General features: G+C 42.2%; 1 protein-coding gene across 5 annotated transcripts in view; it reads left to right on the forward strand.

The window, feature by feature from the left end:
• LOC306962846 (connector enhancer of kinase suppressor of ras 2) overlaps positions 1-23,363 on the forward strand; it is a 143,870-nt gene that overhangs the window by 54,543 nt on the left and 65,964 nt on the right. For all 5 annotated transcript variants that reach the window (XM_079556182.1, XM_079556181.1, XM_079556185.1 and 2 more), the window contains exons 4-8: positions 1,512-1,599; positions 3,716-3,757; positions 14,293-14,412; positions 14,546-14,605; positions 14,731-14,799. In XM_079556182.1, coding sequence (XP_079412308.1) covers positions 1,512-1,599; positions 3,716-3,757; positions 14,293-14,412; positions 14,546-14,605; positions 14,731-14,799 — 379 coding nt within the window. The remainder of the gene's footprint in view (positions 1-1,511; positions 1,600-3,715; positions 3,758-14,292; positions 14,413-14,545; positions 14,606-14,730; positions 14,800-23,363) is intronic.

Genomic DNA, 23,363 nt, shown 5'->3' on the forward strand with positions numbered 1-23,363 from the left:
ATCGCCTACGATGGATGCATTAAGTAGTCTAATCTTTGCTTGGAGGAAATAGCTTATGCAAATACACACAACTAGCCCGTGTCACGCTGTTCTTGAAAACCAACCAGAACAGTTGAGTGAGATTTATATACAGTATTAGATTTTGCTGACTTTTACACATATTAAGTTAAAGCAGACAGAGTAGCAGTGTACTTCTTATCATTGATATATCCAACCCTTGCAGCACTAATAACCGCTGTGCTGCTTCATTGCAGATGCACAACAATATACACTGCCCGACCAAAAAGAAGTCACCACAAAAAAGGTCCACTGTAATATTTTGTTGGACCGCCTTTAGTTTTGATTACAGCACATTGGCTCTGGTGTTGTTTCAATAAGCTTCTGCAAAGTCAAAAGATCCAGTGTTGCATACATTGTTCACCAAGATCTTGTTTTGATGATGGGAGAATGTGACCACTGTGCAAAGCCTTCTCCAGCACATCCCAAAGACTCTCAATGGTGTCTTATGTTCCCTGAACCACTCATTCACAATGTGAGCCCCTTGAATCCTGGCATTGTCATCCCAGAATATGTTTTTTCAGGATGTTCAGCGGATCTCATTCTTTAGAGTTGCTGAACTTATAGACTAGACCAGGGGTAGGCAAGTTTGCGTCATGGAGGGCCGATTTTCTTCAATGCCAAAACACCAAGGGCCGAAACTCACTATTGTAGCCCAAAGTAAAGCACCTTTTTTCTACAAATATAAGTTTTGCACGTAATATATGACCTAATGGGGTGCTTTGCTGGGAAATGTGAAAATATTGATAGTATTTTCCACATTTTATTGTCCTTTTCACCCATTTGGTCTCTAACTTATGAATAAATGTTTCTTCAAAATTCTCTTCGGGGCCAAAGGCTTTATGCTGGAGGGCCGAATTTGGCCGCCGGGTCTGACGTTGCCTACCCCTGGACTAGACCAACTGCAGCAACCCCAGATCAGAACAGTTAAATCTAGGTTTTTTATATATTTTGGACAGGCAGTGTATTGTTTAACAAATTATATAGCATTTACTTTTATTTGAATGATTGATAATCTTCAAACATAGTGCTTTTTCCCATGTTGTTCTTAGACAAAAACAACAACAATATTATTCATTTTCTTCACAATCCCAGATAATAAATAAAATCGCTGTTTTTTGGCCACTATACCATCATTTTCAATCATGCTTTACGACGTACAGGAGATTAGCTGCTTTTATTTCTAGGAAAAAGCTCACATTTTTGCGACTTTTTGCTTAAAAGTTAACATCGGTAGGAAAAAGCTCACTTCTTCGGCTCAGTGACAGCATTTCTATATTTGTCAAGATCACACACATTTAGGTTGGGTGCGTGGGTAACTCAGAGTTCACTGCACATGAGTACTATGTCAGAGACTGTCCTTGTCAAATCGTGCTGTGAATCATATTTAGTCCCCGTCTAAAGCTGCACCACTCTGTCTGTGATGTTTGAAACTTGTTTTTTTCTAATTGCAGGTCTCCATTCGCCAGTGTGACCGAGTACTCTTTACTGAAGAACAACATTGTGCAGCTTTGTCTAGAATTAACCACCATTGTACAACAGGTGCGTGCCCATTCTTATAAACACAGCATGCACATTACTGTTTTCATTACAACTATCTGGTGTATATTGTTTTCTTGATCTCATGTTTCTAAACGGAGACAATAGCATAACTTTTTGTGCTTGGTAGGAGCGCACTTTGAGATCTTGCAGAGCCAGGTTAAGTGGGCTGTAGTGGGCAGGACAGACTCCTGTGGGATTGTTATGTAGAAAACCCTTTTTCCTCCAACCAGACTCTGGGAGGGGAAGAGAGAGGGCTGGTGGGGGAGTGGGGGGTGAACATGTGCTTTTGTTTAGGTTGCATTAATGCAATTATGACCGAGCGAGTGCCAACCCTGCGTCACAACGAGACCGTACACTGGACACAAGTACTTAGTTTGACCGAGAGAGCCTAAAAGCCTGTGATGCTAAAGGAAGAACACGAGGCAGCGCCATGAAAACAAGGAAAAGAATGTGAGGCTGCTATAGGAGAGCAGCGCTCTGTGCTGCTTGGCGCAGTCAAATAGCTTAACAGCAAGATGATCCTGTCTAACGATGCATTTGGAGCAGGGCTGTCCTTGCGCCAGTCACATAGCTGTATATCAGCTATGACATGTTTTGGTGCTGTTAATGTTGTTCTTATCAATGGCAAAGTTCTTTTTGATTTACTTTTTATAATAGTAGAATTCTTCACTCGTCTTCTGTTTTCTCCATAAAATTGGTTCAGGTCTGGACTATAGTCTGGACTCTGGTCTTAGTAAACATGTTTGTCATTGATGATATATGTCCAATACAGTCCATACTGGATGTATCTAATGGAGGTCACCGTTTGTTTTGGTAAAGCAGACGTGTGTGGACTATAGACTATAGGTTATCAATACTATTGGTCTGGTCTAAAAATAGCTTCTGTAGAACTGAATGGGACATTCGTTCATACAGCTGCAGGCGGTTTGCAACACATCTAATAGAGACTAACTTATCAAAGAAATAGGCCAAGGGTGGCACATTAGTATGGATCCTCCCATCCAGATTGACCAATTTATGATATATGACTTTGATCCAATCGTTATGTGTCATCCAAAAAAAAATCCTGGAAAGTCTTTGCATGCCCTTCACTAATAGACTTTTCTATTAGCCCTCTTACAACATTTTCCAATGTGCTGCTTTCACAGACCTGTAAATAAACAGGTCCAGTGGTCCGCAACATGGGGGACAGTTTCCACACTTGCTGTAACATCATTGTCTATGAGTCGACCCATTGTTGTACACATTTTACTATTGAAATATTTCTTGGCCAAAGCCATACCCACTCCCATTCACACCATAAGGCGCTACATATAGAGCCGCTCTGTTGCTGTTCCCAGAGTGGGCCCTGTACTGGTGCAGATAACACCCACCCATTTCGACAAAGGCCAGAGGAGCAAATGTGTAAAAAGGGACCTCCAATGATCCACAGTGTCCTAAATGAGCACACGAGTCTATCAGCCAATCCGTAACGGGGCAAACAAAGGTGGCAACGGCAGCAGCACTGTTAGCTCTGCCCACACGCAAGTGCATCAAACCAATGAATTAGCCGCTCGCATGCACATCTGCTGTAGTCAATGGGCTCCGTTCCCAGAAATAGATTAAGAGCTCTCTGCTATCGGTGAAATAACAGCGTGGCATGTGGCAGCTCCAGGCAGCACAGAGGTCTGCAGCCGGTCAATCCACGCTCATGTCTGTCCCTTTCAAAGTGATATTAGAGTAATTGCTGTAATGCAGTATTACATAAAATACAGTACAAGCTAAAGGCCTGCTTAAACTCCAGTCAAGTGTTTAGGATTAGATTGTGAACTGTTGACTCTTCTAGTGCCTTGAAGCTTGAACAAATGGGTTTTAGTAAATCACAAAAAATAAAATCTAGGTCTCAACTGCTACCACAAGACGCCGACGCTCCTCCAGCAGCCGCCACCCCACAGTTTGGGAACCGCTGCTCGATGCATATAAAGCCCTCAGTCTTTTTTCGGCTCTGCACGCTCAAATCGCTCGTTTTTCATTTGTTGTATTTTTGGAAGCCGGAGTTATTTGAGCTCACGGCGGATGTTTGATGAAATGTTTTGCACTGTCTCACGTCTCCCTCTTTTTTCCGTCTCTCACGCAGGATTGCACTGTGTATGAAACGGAGAACAAAATCCTACACGTGGTAAGTGGCTTTTCTGTCAACTCAAGCACAAAACACACAATGAGCAACATATGTGTTCGTCAGTAGCAGACCAAGACGACTACAGTAAATGGACTGTATAGACCAATAAGTGTTACTAATACCTGCGCTGTATGTGTACTGTATAGATGTAAAGTTATACATGTTTTGTCTCTGCACCCTGATGAAGGCCACGTAGGCTGAAAAGTGCGTATTTTGATTGGAGGCCATGTTACAATAAAGGCTTTTGAATTTTTTCAAAACAGACCAAGGGGGTCATTTACCAAATGTTTGCTAATGTGCAAAGCGAGTACCACGTACAAAAGTTCAAGCAGCAGAGAAATGTACGTATTTTTCATTCACGTAGCATCCTCTGGTTTACATATCAGATTTGGGGCCCTAAAACTGTAATACAGGAACATCAAATGGTAAATTGAGTGCAACATACATGGCAACAAAACAGAGGGGGTCATTTATCAAGGCAGGTGCAAAATAGCAGGTACAGTGGTATGCATAAGTATCCGCCCCCTTTAACTTTTCGACATTTTGCCCTACTATGGACCATAAACATAAATATATTTGATTGAAATTGTATGTGAAAGACGCACACTAAGTGACACAAATGAAGTGAAATTTTATAAATAAAAAAGTGTGATGTGTACCAGCCCCCCTTTCCTTTTAGTGCAACGAATTTCCTCCAAAAGTAAAATGAAGATTTGTGAATGATCACATGTTGACCCAATGACTAAACAGAGTCACCTGTGTTTAATCTAATGTCAGTTCAAATACAGCTGCTCTGTGATGGTCTCAGGTCTGTTAAGAGACTATTGGGGAGCAGAAGCATCATGAAGTCCAAGAACACACCAGACAGGTCCGGGATAAAGTTAATGAGAAGTATAAAGCGATAGGTTATAAAAAGATTTCCAAAGCTTTGAACATCTCTCAAAGTACAGTGAAATACACCATCTAGGAATGGATAGAGTGTGGCATTAATGCAAACCTACCAAGACTCGGCCGTCCTCCTAAACTTACTGACCGAACAAGGACAGCACTGACCACAGCTGTTACCAAGAAGCCGATGTTGACCCTGGATGAACTGCAGAGAGCTACAGCTCAGGTGGGGGAAACTGTACACAGAACAACTATTAGTCATACACTGCACAAATCTGGCCTTTATGGCAGAGTGGCATTTTTAAAAAGAAAACCATAAGAAGCCCCGTTTTCTGTTTGCCAGAAGCCACATGGAGGCCACATGGTTACAGTTTTAGGGCCCCAAATTTCATGTAAACGAGACAATGATACATGAGTAAAAAATCCATAAATGACTCTGCTGCTTTGCACATGAGCAAGCGCTTAGTAAATGACCCCCAGAATTTTTTATTTTTCAGTTTGCACCTGCTATTTAGCACCTGCCTTGATAAATGACCCCCAGAGTGCCTCGTAACTTTCTTAAATATAAAAAGATCAGGTGCAGACACTCATCATTTCCAAAAATAGAAAAAAAAAAGTTTTATTTCGGGGCCAGAAACAATAAAAACACATCTTGTGCCTCTTTGCTGTTTAACTTTCTTTTGTGCTGTCCCTGGACCCAACGAGCATCAATACCAGTGAACCTTTTTAACATACCTAGCCCTACTATTGTTCATCATATAGCCCTAATTGTAGGGAATGAATACCGACAGGTGCTTAGGAAACAAGCATCAAAGAGAAAGGGGCTCCTGTGCACCATCAATCCTTTCTGCATTTGTATTTATGTGACAGCAAGGTTTCAACCCCGCAGGTATTTACCATCGTTGCATTTCATTATAACAATATGCATTTAGCATTTGTGCATGTCTTGTTTGTTAATCCTCTACCGAGGGCTAAACCGGGACAGGGATGTGTTTTTGCCATAGTGTGAGGTTTCCCGGTTTTCTGTGGGCCCCGGGCACAGTGAGAGAGTGTGCTGTGCATTAGAGAGTGTCCTCCTCATGTTGTTTGACAAAACTATTCCAGGGACCAAACTACGTCTAAAAATGGCCTAAACCTGGATCACAGAGTATTGGACTGTACAAATGATGATGCAACAGGACGGCAGGAACCAAAAATGTAATGGATAATGGCCAATGATGATACATTTCTGTAAAAGCACTGTTCAGCCAATAACGCAATAATGATTTGCCAATAATGTTATAAGTTTTACATTATCGGCTTCTCAAGCAGAACATTATGTACTATATTAAAACAAATAATGGAAATAATAAAGTTTGGGCTGTTTTTTTTGCAGTTTGCTCAAATATCTTTGATGGATGGCAGTACTTAGGTTAAGTCCTTTGACGTAATGACTTACTACATTATCTGCAAATAGTTATCACATTATTGGCCTGTTATTACATTTGACTTATTGTTAATCGGCTTATGACGTTGTGAAACTTGCCCTTTATTACATTATCGGTTCATACGAGCACTAAGAAGGACTAAATCCAATCTAGACTGGGACTAAACCAGATCAAACCGAGGACTAAAGCGCGGCACACGTCGGTCTCCAAACGAAACACAGGCACGCTGCGTCCTCCTGTGCGACGTGTTCAGAAGTGCGGTGGGTTTAACAGTTTCCCCGTGAGCCCGAGGCAGAGGCAGAGCGAGCGAAAGCGTTGTGCATTTGAGAGCGTCCTCCTCATGCATGTTTGACAGAGCGGCGTCTGGTGCTACATGTGAAACGCGGTGAGCAGCCAGCGCCTGATCAGGCCTGACAGCTGCAGCGGGACATGTCCTGCTGCTGCTATCCAAGGTAGAACAAAGGAGGCCATTTCAAAAGCTGGACCGGGTTTTTGTAGAAGACACAGTGACTAATGAGGGATTTTTTCCTTTTTTTGGTGTATTAAGATGACAAGATGTTTTTGGCTCGGCTATAAGGCTTAGAAATTCACTATTTAAAACTTTTGGTGATATAGAAATCTGCCAAACTACTTTTCAAAGAGGCTCTGTTTTCATTTTCAGAGGCTGCCTCCAATATTGTAACAACTTTAGCAAAAGGCCACACGGAGGGCACAAGGAAAAGGAAATATTCACCTAATGACTAAACTTTACTAGCTTGACGTAATAACTTTATATATGTAGGTCTATCCTATAAATGAGCAAGGGTAAAGTAGAGCTTCATAAGGCATCGGCATAATGTCACATGCTGTTTAGATTGATATTAGCCAAGTATGTACATTTTAGTTGTTTTTCTTACTGTACACAGTGAAAGGGGGTGAAGAGCGGGAAGAGACTTTCAGCAAACGAATGGAAACTCGACTAGCTTGGATTACTGTAGTGTTCAAAGTACATGCGCTGCAGCCATGTGGTTCTCACCAGGGGTACGGGGACTAACGGGGAACTTGAGGACTTAGGAGGGGGGTACTTGGAACTATTTCAGATTATAAAAGTACTGTATTTTGAAGGGAAGAACAATATATTTGCTGTATAATGTATAGTTTCGGGAGTATTTTTTTTTTTTTTTTAATACAACAATGTGTTCTTTTTCTTTTTTCTTGCAAGTAGGCCTTTTCAAGTAGATGTAAGGAAGCTTGTTTACCTTAATAAATCCTTTTCGCAGTCCCTCTGGGGGTAATAGGCAAGGCAAGGCAAGTTTGTTTGTAGAGCACAATTCATACACAAGGCAATTTAAAAGTGCTTCACAGTTGCATAAATACAGGGAAACAAGTAGAATCAATAAAAACATCAACATAAAATTAATCAATTATAGTAAAAGGCAAGAGTGCAGATAAAATACTTTCAGTCACATGCATGGGCAAAAAGAACTGTTTTCAGCCTGGATTTGAACATTGTCAGAGTTGAAGCCTGTCTCACATCCTCATGAAGACTGTTCCAGATTTGAGATGCATGAAACTGAAACGCCGCCTCACTGTAATACAAGTGTTGATGGGATGATTGGGAGGTCTATCATCTCCCCCTGGTGTCTCTGGCCAGAAAACCTCACTTGCAGCTTTCCTTCCTCCGGGTCGGAGGCGCAATACACACCAATAGAATCACGAAGAAGAAGCAAACAGGCTGACGGGTCAAAGCTAACAAAGCCACTTTAGCAGTATTTACAGCCAAATTTGAGTAAAAAAAAATATCTCCATTGTGTAATTGGATGTACAATATCCCTCTCTCCCTGTGTCTTTTCTGTCAGCGTAGTTTTTACTCTCACGGACAATTAATGACTAAAAAAACGAAACATGCTACGACACCTGCTGTGACACCTGCTGTGACGCTTATGGCCTCTAGGGGCATGAGTTACGTAGTTCTGCTTTAAGTCACTGCTTTCTTAATTAACTGCAACAACTCTTGAGGAAGGGGTCACACAGAGTACCACTAATGGGCCCAAGGGGTCCGCAAGACAAAAATGGTTGGGAACCACCACTGATTGATTTGAGTATTTTGTTTAGTAGCCATTGTGCGCTCATATAAACATGGTGAATCTATTGAAGGCTGATATGCCACGGTTTTGTCTTTATGTATATTTTTTAGATTAAAAATACAGTAAATGACAAACTTGTATCTTAAGACATTCGTGAAAACATTAGTGACTTTGATTGACAACTTGGACAACCGCTGGACAGTGAACAAAAACATTAATCTCAAGCTTTCTCTTAAATCTGGCCAAACCGATCTCATCCAAAATCATCCATAATCATACTGTAAAGTGGATGTTTTTTTTTGGGGGGTAAGCTGAACCACAACATTTCTACTTTGGAAGCAGCGGCTGTCGTTTTTGCCAACAGCTGTGGACGTTGACACGAAGCAGAGTCTAATATTGACACATGGCGCTCTGAACATGTGTGCACAGAGCAGTGGAGTCTGTCACATCGGCGTCTCCTCTTATACCAAGAGTGATGCGTGGGCGGAGGGAGTGCGAAACCAGGACACACAGAGACGGGGGCTTAGTTTTTATTCCCTATTTTTGGACGATCTACAGGCTTTACGTCAAATGTAAACATATGTGGGCCACTGAAAGTAAGTCAATGGGAAAAAAGGACAGGTATATACAGCATCTCCCACGTCCAATCCTCCTTTATCGAACCTGCCCCAGAGCTTTATAGTGGATAAACTATATAATATGCCTGAAAACAATATCTTTTGGAGGAATGCAGTATTGGTAGTAATGATAGCAGTTGTTTGTAGTATTTGTGGATTGTTTTGTGCGATAGTAGCCCATTTGTGTAGCCGCATGTAGCTTGTCATCTTGTGTTCAATAATGCAGAGCGGGCCGTGCTCCTGTAGACAGCAGCCTGCAGCGTTCGTATGGATGGGGCACAGATCAGATCAGTGGCGTATCTGAGTCTGACGGAGCGTGGAGTGTTTATGGGCACGCATGCATAAGGATGAGGGGCGTTACATAAGGCCCTGCCCTACTTGTGCGCCCCCCCCCCCCCCCCTCCTTTGCTCCCCTATTTCCTTCTCCCGTCAGATTAATGCTTGGGACGTATACAATTCTGATTTTCTGTTTCCTCCTCCATTGTTAATCTGCCTCCTCTGTCGACTGCAGATTCACACATTAGGGTGAAAACACAGGGATAGCATTTGAAGCACTGATGCAAGTAGTGTTTGCTGTACATGTTTTCTATTGGTTGTTATTCGTCTTCACAAAATGGCCAAAAAAATCTCAATTAAAGTGAGCATATGCATGATTGTGGCCTATAAACCTGCTTCTGGGCACCTCCTCATTGATATTTTAGATTTTATCATTTAAAGCAGAACTAAGTAACTCCTGCCCCTAGAGGCCATAAGCGCCACTGCAGGTGTCGTAGCAAGTTTTTTTATTCATTAATTGTCCGTGAGAGTAAGTACTACGTTGACAGAAAAGACAAAGGGAGAGAGTAATATTGCTCTTTCGCCTGTTAGCTTCTTCTTCGTGATTCCATTTGTGTGTATTGGTGCACCGGGTCGGAGCAGGGGAAGCTGCAAGTGGGATTTTCTGGCCAGAGACACCAGGGTGAGATGAAAGACCCCCCGATCATCCCATTAACACTTGTATTACCCCCAGGGACTACGAAAAGAATTTATTCAGGTAAACAAGTTACATAGTACTGTGACATATTATGGGGACTTGATAGAAGTTTTATTTTTTTTTACTCGCGACACCTCCGGTCTTGCTCATAGCCGCAGTCTCTATGTTCAGCTCATGCACATGCTGGAAGTACATGCACTGTTGAACAGAAACAACAGCATTTGCATCCCGTTTTGCACAGATTTTCTGGCATAACTTCAACTGAGGTAAGAGGAGTTTATTTGTGCGTTTTGTCCACATAGACAAAAATATTAAACGTAGGGTTAACAGGTGTAATTACCAGGCCACGATACACTACAGGCTTTGCAAAACAAGCAACAAGCCAAACAATGACTCAACCACTGACTGAGCGAACATTCACTGAAGTTGCAAACATTGTGCTCTGGAAACGCACTGCAGGCTAAAGGCAATGCTACCTTGATAGTCTTTACATTTATTAGCATTAGATTTTTCTTGTTCTTGTGAACCTTTAATTATGTCTTACTTTCCGCCATGGCAGAAAAGCTGCTCCAATATTGACTCTGGCCTTTGACTTGCGCCGGTCTGACTTCAGTTTACATCGTTTAGTTGCTCTCGGGGTCTGTGATGGAGGTTCAGTTCTGCTCGAGGCCGATCTCTTCTTGGTTCCCACAGAATCCATTCTCAGTGTTCAAAAGTTCTGTTCTTACCTGAGCTTTGACTAGTTGATACGCATCTGTCTGGTCTTTATGCCCGTGGAAGAGCGTGGTAGAATTCCAACTTCACCCCCGTTTGGAGCTATAGGAATATGCTGGGAGAGGCCAAGTGCTCACAACATCTTTGGTCTTTTTGCATGACTGAGCACACAAAGACCAGACAGGTACGCATCACCTCGTCTAAGCTCAGGTAAGAACATATCTCAGAATGGAAAAACGGTGGCCTGTTCCTTTAAACTTTGTCTAGTCCCTTTAATAAGAAAGCATATTAAAAGTTGACAATGGCATTCTAACAAATCATTGTAATGGACACAGTTTCTGTGATGGTTTGTGAGTTTTGAAAATGCAAAGGATACGCCCAGGTCCAATTTATTACATAATATAATCCTGGAAGTACAGATCAGATCGCTTTCTGTAGGTTTCTAATGTAGGAACAACGTTGTAGCATAGTTAAAAGCTTGAATGTTCCCTTTCAACGTTTAAATTGTCCATTATTGTTTCGGGTAAACATACATACAAAACTCCCCAATTGTTTTTTTAAGTTTAACAATCTGTGCATGTGCCCATCTTAAAGCCCAACAATATTCCATCATACATAAAAAGCATAAAAGGTGCTTTGTGAGAGCATTTAGCTACTTCGCACTTTAAGAAGGAACAGTGCCATAGTGCAAAACAACGTTAGCCCTACGTGAGTATAGGAAAGAGAGAAGAGAGGAGTCTGTCATTTGTGAAGCTGCATTTGGCCGGGTCCTCTGTCTACCTTTCTGTTTGACTGCTCTTCAATCGACCGACAGCAGCAAAACGCACAAGTTTAACCTCTGGATCTTTTTAGACATTAGATGAAAGCCGAGCTGAAGATGCTGAAATTCTTCTTTTTCATGAGGAGAATGTATGGGATCAGTCCATTAGAGGAACATGTTAGAAGTTTGGGGACAGTTTCCAGATTGAGATGTAGGGGATAGTTGACACATGAACTCTGAGATTACTGCTGTCAAGAAAAGAGAACGATCTGGATGCAGCAAAAGAGGACGTGAAGTTATTTGGAGTGAGCAGAGAGGATGCAGATAACTTTTCGTTTAGTGCGTGCGTGCGAATTCCTCCACTCTGCATGTATAAGCCTCGCTCTCGCTGTTTCCTGCCTCTAATCCAGTAATTACTCATTAAGATCGAAATCAGAAGATTATTTGTTGCAGGGTTCATTGGTGCATGTGTAGAGCAAGCCGTGCATGTTATATTGTCAGCGCCGTGTTTTAAAACAGTGCCGAGATTGCCTATTTTCTAACATGCGCACTTTGACTCCCGCATCCCAGAGAGTGGCCCTATCTGCACGTGTGCGATCGGATAACCGCCATAAGCCCGCCGCAGCCAGTCAGTCAGGATTAGATGTGGCTGTAGGTAAATGAACTCGCACGCGTGACCAACCAGACAAATCGCCTGGAAAACAGCCAACGTTCATTTGGCACAAAGGCGAAGGTGGAGCCGGGCTTTTAATTTGGTGATTTTGCCTCGGTGCGACTCCGAGATGGCGGCCCGCGATCTGTCAGGACTGATTTAGTTGATGAGATTCAAATTATCCTTAACCAGGCCTGCCACGATAACGAACTCTGAACTGTGATAATGTTGCAGAAAGCTTTGTGATAACTGATCAAATTATTAGACTATTTGATGCCACGGACACAATAACCATATATGAAAGGATGAAAAAGTTTCTAAATGTACTTAACCATACCTTTTTTGTCTTGCTCATTGGACCCTTCAGTGGTTGTCCGTGCTCTAAACCCCCGCCTTGACCGAGTGCATTTACTCCAGTTCAGCTTCACCCAAATCTAAAGGTTTACAGCCTATAGGCCAGTGCAACACCTCATTTGAAAGCTAAGACCTACAAAAATCATCTAGAACAGGCGTGTCAAACTCATTTTGGGTCGCGGGCCGAAATAAAGCTCCCACGGCGGGTCTCGGGCCGCATATAATAGAGAAAAATTTCCCAATAAATGAATAATAATAAGCTGTGATTTGGTCAAAGCCCCAACTTGACTGTAGCTTCATTGATAACAACGGCTTTCACTTGTTTTGCACTTTACAAGCCTGTGTCACAAGTTCCTCAAAGTACTACATAGTCATTATTCATTCACTCCACACTTGGTGGTGGTAAGCTGTTATTGAAGCCACAGCCGCCCTGGGGCAGACTGTCCATTTACCGCGTGGCTATATAATGTGGTGTTCATATCCTGAGCTCTTATTATGTCAGTGCCCTCTGCTGGACACGTGTGGAACTCTTTCCTTTTTTTACATTTAAGGCCCCCTAGTGGCGAGGATGAGCATTCTTGTTATTCTTTAAAAAATCATAACTCCGCACAGGAATGGGCTAGAGACTTACTTTTTTTTTTACATACTCTGGAATATAGGACTGACACTGGAACACTATTTCGTTGCACGCTTGTACAATGACAAAAAACACTTACTTACTTACTTATTTATGCTCTACAGGGCAGGGGCTGGATTAAATCATCTCGTCGGCCGTATGTTTGACACCCCTGATCTAGAAGGATCTTTGAGTTGTTGCCGCGTCGTTGCCACCTTTTTCGACATTTCTTTTCATTGCTTTTTTTGTTGCTCTTTTTTGTTGCGTCTTTGTCACTTTGTCGTCACCTTTTTCTCACTGTTTTGTTGCGTTTTTATCCACTATTTTTACCAAGAAGCTTTCAGATTTGGGTTTTGCCAAACTGGAGAAAATGTGTTAGGTTCAGCTGGGGGCTAAGGGTGTTGCTATTTCTTTAGAAAGCAATCACTTTAAAAGCACTGTTTGTAAGTATAAAGACAATGTTGCATACAAAATAAGCAATAATCCCAAATCTTTACAATTCCTGCAAAAAAATTATGTTCAGTTTCTCATCTGAAGTAGTTCCAAGTACCCCCTACTAAGCACAAGTACCCCTGGTTGGGTGAAAACTGCTCTATATCAATGGTTCTCAATCTTTTCACAGCAAATACTATGAAATGTTTCCAGGTACCACCAGGGCTACACCAAGACCAACTCTGGACTGAACCAGGTCTAAAAGATTTTTCTAAAAACATCCCAAACTTGAACTAAATCATGACTAACCAGGTTACAACCATCAGAAAACCAAAGCCCTCCAGTATTAGAAACACTACTACTGCTTTTCAGGAATAATATTACACAAATCAGTAATCAAATACAGGCCTAAGTACTCTAAAAGTTGGGAAGATACTGGTAAAACATCCATCAGGTGAAATATGATGAACAACACTGGCAGTTGTAGAATGTGGTGCCTTAGTTTGGGATACAATTGGGAGGAGTGAGCCTTGCTGTTTTGACAATGTAAACTTTCGTACTCCAGGTGTAGGTGTATGGTAGTACTAGATGTTGTTGCCATGGCAGTAAGTAGTAGTGATAGCCGCACAAGTGAAAGAAGCCATCCACATTACGTCAGGTCTGATTTATCGACATGAAGGATAAAATGCCCCTCGCAGCTCCATAGTTTACCGCAGTGATGATGTGCGTTGTATTTCGATGTTAGTAAATGTCACTGTTGTTCCTTCGGGGCTGGCTGGTATCGTCCCGCTCTGCCTCCGTCTGTGTCTGAGCCTGCTGGACTCGCTCTGACATTCGGACGGAGGGGAAAATGTGGGACAATCTAAGAAATGATTTGTGTTTCTGCTCATGCAGCGAGGTCAAAATATCCCCCACGGACCTAAAAAACAATCTCAATAACTTTGTTTCTCCATCTCTCTCTCTCTCTCTCTCTCTCGGTCATGTCTACATCGTCCTCTCGTCACCCCTGTCTATCCATCCATTTCCTCCTCCACAGTGTAAAACGTTGGCAGGGATATGCGACCACATCATCTCGCTCTCCTCCGACTCCCTGGTGTCTCAATCAGCTCATCTGGAGGTGGTCCATCTCACAAGCATCTTACCCAATGAAGGCCTGGTAAGGGCGCACGCACACACGATATTACTAGATTCGCACTCACTTTGCGATAACCGGCTGCAATTCCAAACCTCATACCCTTTCCTCCCCGTGAGTACAAGTGCGTGCCTTCACTCTTGTTGTTGTGATGCAGGGGATGTACATCAAATCCACGTATGACGGGCTCCACGTAATCACCGGCACCACGGAAAATGTGAGTTTCCGCTTTCAATTGCGACGAAACGCGACACTTGGCATCCGCAGTTTATAGTGTAATAAAAGCCATCTCTGCATGTCCTCAAAACATCTCTCTCTGTGTCTCTCGCTTTCTCTCCTCAGTCTCCCGCCGACCAGTGCAAGAAGATCCACGCAGGCGACGAGGTGATTCAAGTCAATCATCAGACAGTGGTGAGTGACAATACATTTTAATACAATATACAGGTGCATAGGTGAAGTGTATATGACAGGCTTTGTGTTTTTCTAATTATTATTATTATATAACTATCATTGTTTGATGAGATGGTAAAGGGTTATATATGGTTATAAACTTATATAGCGCTTTCCCACCTATATTAGGCATTCAAAGCGCTTTACAGCAAGGATCCACTCACCCATTCATACTCTCATTCATACACCAATGTACGCAGACACTGGGGGCAACGTGGGTGAAGTGTCTTGCCCAAAGACACAACGACAGTTTGCACCTTCATGAGACGACCCACTCTACCATCTGCGCAGCAATAATATTAATCATAGTTTTACATCAGGGAAGTGGCAAAAGATGCATTTGTATCTTTTAAAACAGTGGTTTCCAACATTTCTTCTATGAGGCCCCACCTGTCCCAAAACTGTGGCTGCCACAGATGTATCAAAACATAAACAATAATTGCCAAGAAACAATTGCAACAAAACAAATGAGCTGGACTGAAAGAGTGTTTTCTATACCTGTACACAGGTAAAGTGATTACACATCGTTAGCCACACAGCATAATTGCCTAAGTCATTTTGTATTGTTACAATGGCAATTAGAGAAAAACAATGTGTTTCCTTAAAAAAACGTCTTTTTATATGTATTCCAAAAACACAACAAAAACGAGTCAGGCAATTATGCTATGTGGCTAACGACATGTAAGTACAGGTAATTTCAACCTGAAAAGACTGCGTTAGGAAAGTTTTATTGAACCTGAATCATGATTTGGGCTCAGACCGCGGCGGAAGATTACAGTAGTGATATGGAATACATGGCATCGATGGATGATAGCCAGGATGTTCCCCCTGGGCCCAGACATTGGTGGTGGTAGGACGAGATCTGGGGCGGCTAGTTGACAACGACAAGCAGAGCTGAGACCAATCGGTGGAGGGGCGGAGAAGGGTCGCAGCACGGCTGGGAAACGGCCGGGAAACGGCCGAGTGATTGACTTGGGAGCTAGCCATTTTATACTCACTGCTGCCACCTCAGGTCATATGTGTAACTGCAGCTTCTATATTAAGCTTGTGCATGACGGCACTTCGGACCCGAAATTAACACCTTTTTGAGTGACAGTGCAGGATTTTAGAGGCAGTTGTGGTGAATATATCTGAGCTCATTCTACACATTAGGATATTATTGGAACATGTAGGGGAGGAAAATACATAATTTCAACATTTTTCAACTCTGTATAGTCCCTTTAAGAAGGGGATCCTGGGCGATGAGTGACTGAAGCAGCTGCGATGATTGGCTGACGTGAAGGTGCGGCTTGAGCTGATGCCGTGATTATATGATTCATAAAGGCTTGATAAGGCGGTGAATGCAGGCTGCAGTCTTCCAGGTTGAATTTTTGTGCTGAAGCTTCAGGTACATAGGTGAAGTGACGTTTAACCTTGTACTACGTATTTAAGTACAAGGTTTAACGTCCTAACCCCCACATGAGCCAAGCACATTTTTTCCAGTTTGGTATTAAAATCTAAGAGCAAAAAAGTGGCGGAAGAGTGACAAAAAGGTGCCGGAAAAGCAATAACAACGCAATAAGAAAAAGTGAAGTCGATCTGATCTGGAGAAAATGTGCTCGGTTAATGAGAGGGTAAGAGGTTAAAAGTGTCCACAGTGTAACAACTGTACAGCCTGTAATAAAGGTTACAAGGAGTACAAAGTGCAACACTGTATGCATCATATAGATGTGCCAGCTTTATAAAGGGCATAGTCGTTTCATAAATCGGGGAAAATGACTGCATAACTAATGCGCAAATACACCGTACCTAATGTGTAATGCTGCCTTCATGCGCTCTGGTAAAGATGGTCCTTTCCAGCTGCAATTACTCATGCAATGTGCTTTTGCGTCGTAGTGCTGTGAAACATAAAGAAAAAACACACCAATACACAACAAGCAAATCAATGAACGTGAGAGTTGTCTACAAACCACTGAACTACTTTGCATCTGTTTTTTTTTTTACAAGACAATAAGTGTGGAAAAAAAGAACTTGAGTAGCTAAATAACTAAATGCATTGTGTCGGCTTTATAACAATAAGCAAAATATATAAGACTCTCTGTCGTGTTGAAAGGTCAAAGCAAAAGCTACAGGGTCTCATCTCAGGAACTCGGGCATCAAAATCATCTCCCGTTTTCCCAGAGGAAAATATGTGATGAGGCGGCGTTCATGTGCAATTTTCTATTCGCCACATGAAGGCAGCATAACTACCCCTTTGTGTTTACCATTTCATTTGATCAAATAAAGTCTGTTATGACCTGACCGTCTGACCAGCCACAGCTCTGGCCCCACTGCAATCCCAGGTGCCGGGCCCCATGTTGGGAACCACTGTTCTAAAACATAGGTGACATAGGAAGAGGGAGAATCCCACATTTTGAGGATAGAACTGGGACTCGCTCATTACCGCTCATGTACTGTATGGTTGCAGGGTTTACTTTCACTTACCGTAAATTCTCTAATACTGGCCTGTATTCCATTAGCGGCCGGGTCTCTAACAGTGGCCGGGTTTTAATAAAGTCACCATCGCGTCTTCAAAGGACGTCCAGCTGCTCCGTGTGCAGGTCAGTCCCACGCCTCAAAATAACTCCTCCCATCAGCGCGAGCGTCTCGTCTTCTCTCGGGTCAGTCTCATGATCGATCACAAACACAAACGCTCCGTCTAAACTCGCCTTTTACACAAGATAACAACAAATAATCCGGTCCGCGGTAAAAACGAAACAGAAACCTGCAGTGACATTGATGTCAAAGCTCCGCTAACAGCAACAAAACACTTCCTGTTGTCCCGACAAAATAAAAGGCGTCAATGTTCCAGCCGCTGGGAGAGGGTTTGAAATGTCAATAAATGAACGTAATATTTTAGGTGCAAATAGACACAAATCTCGTTTTTCTTCGTTTTCCTGGTCGTCCGTTTTGCTCAAATAGAAATAAAGGCCTGTCTCTAATTGTGGCCTGGTTCCAATAAAGGCCTGGTCCTAGATGCCCTTGAGTAAATAAAGGCCCCGGCCTATACTAGAGCATTTACGGTATGTTGCATTCTGTGTCCATTTTCAACCAGGAAGTGCTGCAATAAAATAGGCCAAAGTGTTGAATACAGTGTCGGTGAACTGGGTGGTCCAACTTGTCCTACTGATTTTCATTTGTATTCAATTTCATTTGGAGATCCCCTTTTTCTATGGTCTATGGAAAGATAAAAAGTCACAATAAAGTGCTTGAAGTTGCCCCTGCTACATGTGTCCAAACAGAGGAAAGATGGATCTGACTCGTGCCGCCTCCTCTGTGCTTTGTCGCTGTGATGGCGTCTCTATGAACGCTAATGAAGTTTGGAGCTCGGGCAGATTATGCGCCGCTTGTTACAAAACCTTTTGAATCTAATATGATTGCCCCGTCGTCACTGTTCATCCAGACTTCATTCACACTGTTGCACAAAGGAGCTCATGTTCCACTTTCCATGTACTCGGAGAACTTGTCGCTGCTTGTACCGTTTTTTCTCTTTCAGTTCATATACAAGTGAATACAAAATGCTTTACACAGGAAGAATGTGTTAAAGTGCACTTAAAAGGCAAAACATAACTTAGGATTATTAAATTAAATTACATTTCAGCCTGAATTTGAACATTGTCACTGTAGAGGCCTAACTCATTTCCAGATTTGGCTGTATAACACTGAGATACAGCCTCACTGTGTTTAGTCCCGACTCTGGGACCAGCAGGAGACCCTCCTTGAAGTTCTCTGAGCTGCGATGATTCATGTGGCTCAGAGTTGGACTTTGGCTCTAGATCAGGAAGAGACTTTTACACAAGCAAAGCTGTTTTAAAGTCTATTCTCTGAGCAACAGGAAGCCAGTACTGGACGAATACAGGGTTTCCATGAGGCAATAAAAAGCAGTCATTAAATGAATTATGCAGAAATTAAGGGGAGACACTGCAGGTTCAACACATTTTTTGTTTTGGGCCAATTCGGTCTCTTAACATATGTATAATAAAAATACCTAATCTTCAAAATGACTATTATTGCACTGATTCAATGTTTCACCATACATTTTTTTAATTTCAAGGGCCATTATCTCAAAAAACAATATCTCCATATAAGTAGCAACTACAGATGTAACATTTTACAACCTTGAACTTAACAATAGTGTGAAGTTTTCAGAGGGATTTTTTTTTATATCTAATTCCCAGCCTGATTTATTGAGTTTGGAATTTCAAAAAACAAGGAAAAATTTAAATTTGTGCACATTTTTCTATTAATAAACATTTTAAAACTAAAAAAGATATCCAGAATCCCCTCTTTTGTCACCGAAAGAAATGAACATTTTATTTTTACATGAAACCTTAAAGGGGCTAGACGTAAGTTTGCTATTTTATGCTCACTACTGCCACCTCAAGTCATACGTGTAACCGCACCTTCTATTTTAAGCTTGTGCATGACGGCACTTCAGACCCGAAGTAACAATTTCTGAGTGACAGTGCAGGATTGCAGGCAGTTGTGGTGAACAGGTCTGAGCTCATTCTACACATTAAGACATGGCTGAAGCATGTGGGGGGAGGAAAATACTGAATTTTAACTCTGTGTAGTCCCCTTAAAATGATAGGAAACTTGCTGTACCTTTTTTTCTCATATTTATGACTGTAATCTACAGCAGAAGTTTCAAATTGATATCTTTAAATGTAAAAAGTTTCCCTATTCACCCGTCCCGCCTTAAGCCCTTAAAGGTCATTAAAAGTCACCCTCCTCTCAGGCGTTTCGGTGACACTGTGGTTAAGACTCTGGCCTCACAGCAAAAAGATCCCACATTAGATTCCTGGCCAGGACGGGGCTTTTCTGCATGATATCCCGGCCTCTGCACAGCTCTCCTCCAGGTGCTCCGAATGGCCTTTCTTGTCAGCTGTGGCACAGAGTGAATTGTTGCGGCGTTTATTTGAGGCTTCAGAGGGGAAAAGCCTGTTGTCATTGCGTCCTCTGTGTCCTGTGAGTATTCAGTGGCTTCGACAGGTGCTGCTGCTCCGAGAGAGGGGTATGATTGACACATTCAGGAGAGACTAGTGTTGTACGTCCACTCCAAAGACAGCAGAACTATGTAAAACTTTCCTTTAAATCAAACTCAAAGCACCTAATAGACTACAAAGCTATAGCATATTCCCAGTGCTGCTGATATGGAGGCTTCTGGCTAAACATACAGCATTTAAAAATAGATTAGTCAGGATATTGAAGGAACAAACCTATTACATTACAGAATCATTACAGGCCTATCCCTCTTATTTGGCTACAGCGCTGCCTTTATGCCTATTCATAAGGTTTTTGTTTGAGTCCAACTTCAAAACAGGACACATTTTAGCCACTCTACTAAAGTAAAAGAATAAATAAACTGAAGTGTGGATTTTTGTTCATATAACAAAGTGATTGTTTGAAGAGACAACATAATTATATGGAGTAATCGTATCTGGGAAAGTAATGAAGCCCCATGGGGGTTTGAAAAACCTCTTCAGCAGCAGTTTAGGCTCCGGTATTATTTTGGTCGGTATCTCCCCTGCTCCCTTTTGCTCTCTGCATATTTGCATAACACCACCATTTTAAACTGGCCTCATTAGACGGCTTTGTGGAGAGATACTGTAACTGATAAACAGACAACTTATACAGAATATGCTAAGTTGTCGTAGAATATATATCAAATACATGGCAAAATAGATAACAATGCAAATTAATAAATAAACAAAGCTTAAGACAGATAGATTTTTAACTTTCTTGATCCCAAAAGGAATTCCATATATGGCCAATACAATAATAGCAACAACACAATAGAAACAGTTGATGTTTTCCTCTGTAAAAAGACACAATGTATACTGTATAACAGGGGTCCTCAAACTTTTTTCTCTGGAAGCCACATAATTGTTCCTGACTGTGATGGGGGGCCGGGCCGGGTTGGCTCTAACATAGAATTGTATGACCCAGGCCAAAATGCCTCATTGTGAAGTAGAGATTACTAGCCAGGCACAGTCGTCCCCACTACTATATTCACAAGATCAACACTTTATTCCAGGCACATATTTGTTTAGCTGTAATGGTTTGCAAAAATAGTCTTCACACTTTGTTTTACTTTGAAATATTTTAAAATAAAACATCATTGTGTAATGTGACCAAAGTAATAAATGCTTACACTTGTATTGCGCTTTACAAGCCTGGCACAAGTTTCTCAAAGTACTGTAGTCATTATTCATTCACCCCACACTCTGTGGTGGTGAGCTTCATTTACCACGTGGCTATAATGTGTTGTTCATATCCTGATCTCTTAATTCTTTTTTATGTATTTAAGTTGCCCCCTAGTGGCTGGAATGAGTAAATCATGACTCCGCACAGGAATGGACGACAGCCTTTTTTTTTGACATACTCAGGGATTTGTGCTCTACAAGTCAGGGGCCGGGGTTAAATCATCTCGTGGGCCGGATTCGGCACACGGGCCGTAGTTTGAGGACCCCAGCTGTATAAGATGGCCGAGCACTCTCATGCTCAAGGACTTTGCTCACTCCCAGTCATCCACTGAACATGCTGCTCCTCTGGGTGAAGGCCTCATACAGGGCGTGCGAGACATTGTCCATAATCACTCTAAATCTAGACAGAGTCCACTGCTCGGCCACTTATTCCACATATTTCACAGGAATCAGCCTCAGCTTCACCACAGAACTGGCCTTATTAATGATTGTGTAGAAGCAGAAGATTCAGCAGCGGCGCACCACAGTGAAGCCTCCACAGTCTGATAAACAAGCAGTTTTGTGCAGAAAGTACAGCCTAGACTGGCTCATATTTATGTTCAAATATTTATCCTTAGTCTAGCGGTTTCTTCACTGGTTATGCTTCAGTGGAGGAAAACTTTGTCGCAATATGTTACCGTAATGCAAAGTCTGGAACGTCCAACCTTGAACAAGGATGATGGTCATTTTATAAGGCATTTTTTCAGTTGTTTAAGCATCACATTGAGACGTGTTGAAGGCATGTCTGAAAAATAATCTCCCCATTCCTTTTCAGACTGGCCGGGGCTTTATGTTATAGATACTAAGGCTGTCCCATCTCAAACACAAAAGCGTTGGACACGGGACAGTATTATATTCCAGTTTAAAGCTCTATTTCTGCCCCGTTTGGACCAGCAGTGACTCACATTTAAAATAAATGACCAGCGCTCTGTCCTTGCGTGCCCTCCTCATCTGGAGGCTACATGCTCAAATTTGAACTGGACAAAGTGAGTGAGGAATAAGGTCAAGCTATGATGAACATTCATGGAAAAATATATCTAAGTCAAGTGAGAAAAGACCGAAATATGAGCTGCTAAACTTATACAATGATCTCAGTTGTCAGAAAGAGCAGTGATTCCCAAAGCAGGGTTTGGACACTACAAGGGGCCCCAAAGCTTATATACATTTTGGGGGGGGTCCTTTTATTTGCTACATTATATAACTTTAAACCAAAATTGTGCACTCATTGCTAGATGTTGTTTTTTTAATGTATTTTTAGCTATGAAATTAAAGCTGCTCTAAGCGATCGCGTTTTGCCGGTCCGGCACCAATGCATTACCAATAAGCGCCTCTAGATGCGCCACCATGTGCACCACACTCGCTAACAGCAGAAGGAGACCGGTGCTGCCTCCCTACCTCCCTCACCCGTTTATTATAATACATCCATGCTCTCACCTCAGAGCACACCCCCCAACACACGCCTCACACCCACATGCCCCCCCCCCCCCCCCCCCCAAGGGATCGCAAATGTTCAAAGCAGAAGCAACAGTTAGCAGCTAACAGTTTAGCATTATGACAGAAGTTTACAAAAAGATGGTGAACTGACAAACATCTGATCTACCTGCTCTGATGCAGCTGAAATCCTCGTGAAATGTTTCCCTTCTTCTTCTTCCCTTCTTCACAAAGCAAAGCAGCACTGGAGGAGAGGCTGAGGCGTTCATGGGTTGCGGGGAAAAAAAGTACTTTGCTGTAAACTTAGTTTTAAATGGAATTGTTTTGTTCTAAATGTCCAAAAAAAGTGGCATACTTTCATGAAAGTTGCAGTTTAGCAAATGTAAATTTCAAACAAGATTAATGAGATGTCCGTAGCTCATTGAATGCAATCAGAGCAGAGTGTGGTCTAAACAGTGTAGAGGGGGGGTGAGGGGGTGGGTGACGGGGGAAGCCAGGTGAGGGGAGGGGGATGGTGATGGAGCAGAGGTCACTACTCCACCTACTGATGAAAAAAAATAGAATACATTATTATTTTTGGGGGCCCCCCCGAGAGAAGGGGGCCGCAATGTATCTGACTTTTTGAATGGCTGCTGGCTGGAGGTTAAAACTACAGCGTTAGTAAGTTGTTATCATAATACCCCATGGAGATTGGATTTCTGCTTAGAGACGACTTTACAATATCCAAAAAAATTGCAATTGTTGAAATTGTACTTTGGATTCAGTTGGGGTCAGTCTTGCAGGCCTAGGTCAAAGCTTTATTTCCTGCAAGTGTGTGGTGTGTCCATAGCC

The sequence above is a fragment of the Gobius niger genome (assembly GCF_951799975.1).
Source record: "Gobius niger genome assembly, chromosome: 5".
Classification (NCBI taxonomy): Eukaryota; Metazoa; Chordata; class Actinopteri; order Gobiiformes; family Gobiidae; genus Gobius; species Gobius niger.